Raw genomic sequence first — 1,853 nt, forward strand, 5'->3', positions numbered from 1 at the left:
CTCTGAGTCTTTTTGTTATTTATCATCTTAGAAAAATTTGCAAGTGACAGTATGTTGGAAATATTCACTTATGAGACTGTCAGAAATCTAATCCAAGTAATACTTACAATTGTCCTCATCAGAAGAATCTCCTGCTCCGCAGTTTGGTACATTATTACATCGAAGATTCTTGGATATGCAGAAGTTGTTTGTGGAACACAGGAACTGTTCACATTTCGGGCCTGAAGGGAGGAAATCAGTGGAGGAGATGTACTTTACGGCTCTAACCTAAATATATTTTCCATTTTTATGCTTCATTGGAAATCTGATGACTGTGAAGTGCAGAAAAAAGTTTCTGTACTAATATATTCAAAAGATTTACATGAGGCATACTGATAAAAAGAGGGTGTTCTTTTTCTTTACAAAAAGAACTTCATGTCAAGCAGCTCCTTTACAATTCTCTAACATGCAAATTTACTTTACATTTATTGGTTTGCAGTATTAATAAAATTTTACAGATATATTTTTTTATTCTAAATACAGTTAAAGTGGCATGCATATGTAAAAAAATGTAAGTGAATGAATTTTGTTTTAATGCAGAACATTAGCAAAGATTTAGTTGGAAGTCATATCAAATATGCTAGAGGAGGGAAGCAGTAAAGTACTATGTGGCAAATAGCTTCCCAACTGAGGAGACTTATTGTGAAAGTCTACACTGGATTACTCCAAAGGAGGCAGCTTTAGGTGTTTTTTAAACCAGTGTGGGGTCACACCATGTGACAGCTCCCTAGTGTAAAGTTGATATGCTTCTGTCTTATATCAAAGAAAAAGATATATACTGATCTATAATGGCACCATGAATAAAAGTATATTATATTTAATATAACATTAAAATAGGAACAGCATATGATTACTTTTAAAAAGACAAGAAGCATTTACCACCATTTTCTCTTATTAGTGTTATCTTTAAGCTAAAGCCTGGCTTAGGTATACAGAGCTTGTATATTGGGAATAAGGTTTGGAAGTGAACTGTTGATGAATATGCATAAGTAGCCCACATCTGCAGAATTATAAATATCAAACACTAATTTTTTTTTTTTTTTACTCATTTCACAAAACTTGAAAAAGTTTTCTTTTCATATACTTGTATTAGCACACAACAATTGCATTATTATACACAAATCTGCAGCAAACTAGCTCCTTTAAACTTTATTGCTTGAAATAAAGAAGAATCAGAAACATTTTCATGTATTTGTTTTCTAAATGCCAGGTGAGAAGCCAAGAGGTTGGCGTATGAATTTTAGATTGTGATTTCCCTGATGAAGAAAATGAAAAGGTGAACTTGAACTGATCCTAAAAGTTGCAAAGAATATGATGGTATGTAATTATATTTCTATAAAAAATAATGGTTTCTTTGAAATCTTTATCAATAATAGGCAATTATAATAATGATTCTTGCTACTAATATATTGTTGAATAGTGCTAGTATTAATAGTATTAAAAATACATATATATATATATATATATATATATATATATATATATATATATATATATATATATATATATATATATATATATATATATATGTGTGTATGTATGTATATATGTGTATATATATGTGTGTGTGTGTGTGTGTGTGTGTGTGTGTGTGTGTGTATGTGTGTGTGTATGTGTGTGTGTATGTGTGTGTGTATGTGTGTAGTGTGTGTTGTGTATGTATGTATGTATGTATGTATGTATGTATGTATGTATGTATGTATGTATGTATGTATGTATGTATGTATGTATGTATGTATGTATGTGTATATGTGTATATGTGTATATGTGTATATGTGTATATGTGTGTATATATATATTATATTATTATTATA

General features: G+C 29.5%; 1 protein-coding gene across 1 annotated transcript in view; it reads right to left on the reverse strand.

The window, feature by feature from the left end:
• Positions 1 to 1,853, reverse strand: part of LOC119576470 — a 62,647-nt gene that overhangs the window by 15,401 nt on the left and 45,393 nt on the right. The window contains exons 17-18 of the mRNA XM_037924176.1: positions 753 to 822; positions 108 to 267 (exon numbers count right to left, since the gene is read on the reverse strand). Coding sequence (XP_037780104.1) covers positions 108 to 267; positions 753 to 822 — 230 coding nt within the window. The remainder of the gene's footprint in view (positions 1 to 107; positions 268 to 752; positions 823 to 1,853) is intronic.

Source organism: Penaeus monodon, chromosome 8, assembly GCF_015228065.2.
Source record: "Penaeus monodon isolate SGIC_2016 chromosome 8, NSTDA_Pmon_1, whole genome shotgun sequence".
In the NCBI taxonomy this organism is placed as follows: Eukaryota; Metazoa; Arthropoda; class Malacostraca; order Decapoda; family Penaeidae; genus Penaeus; species Penaeus monodon.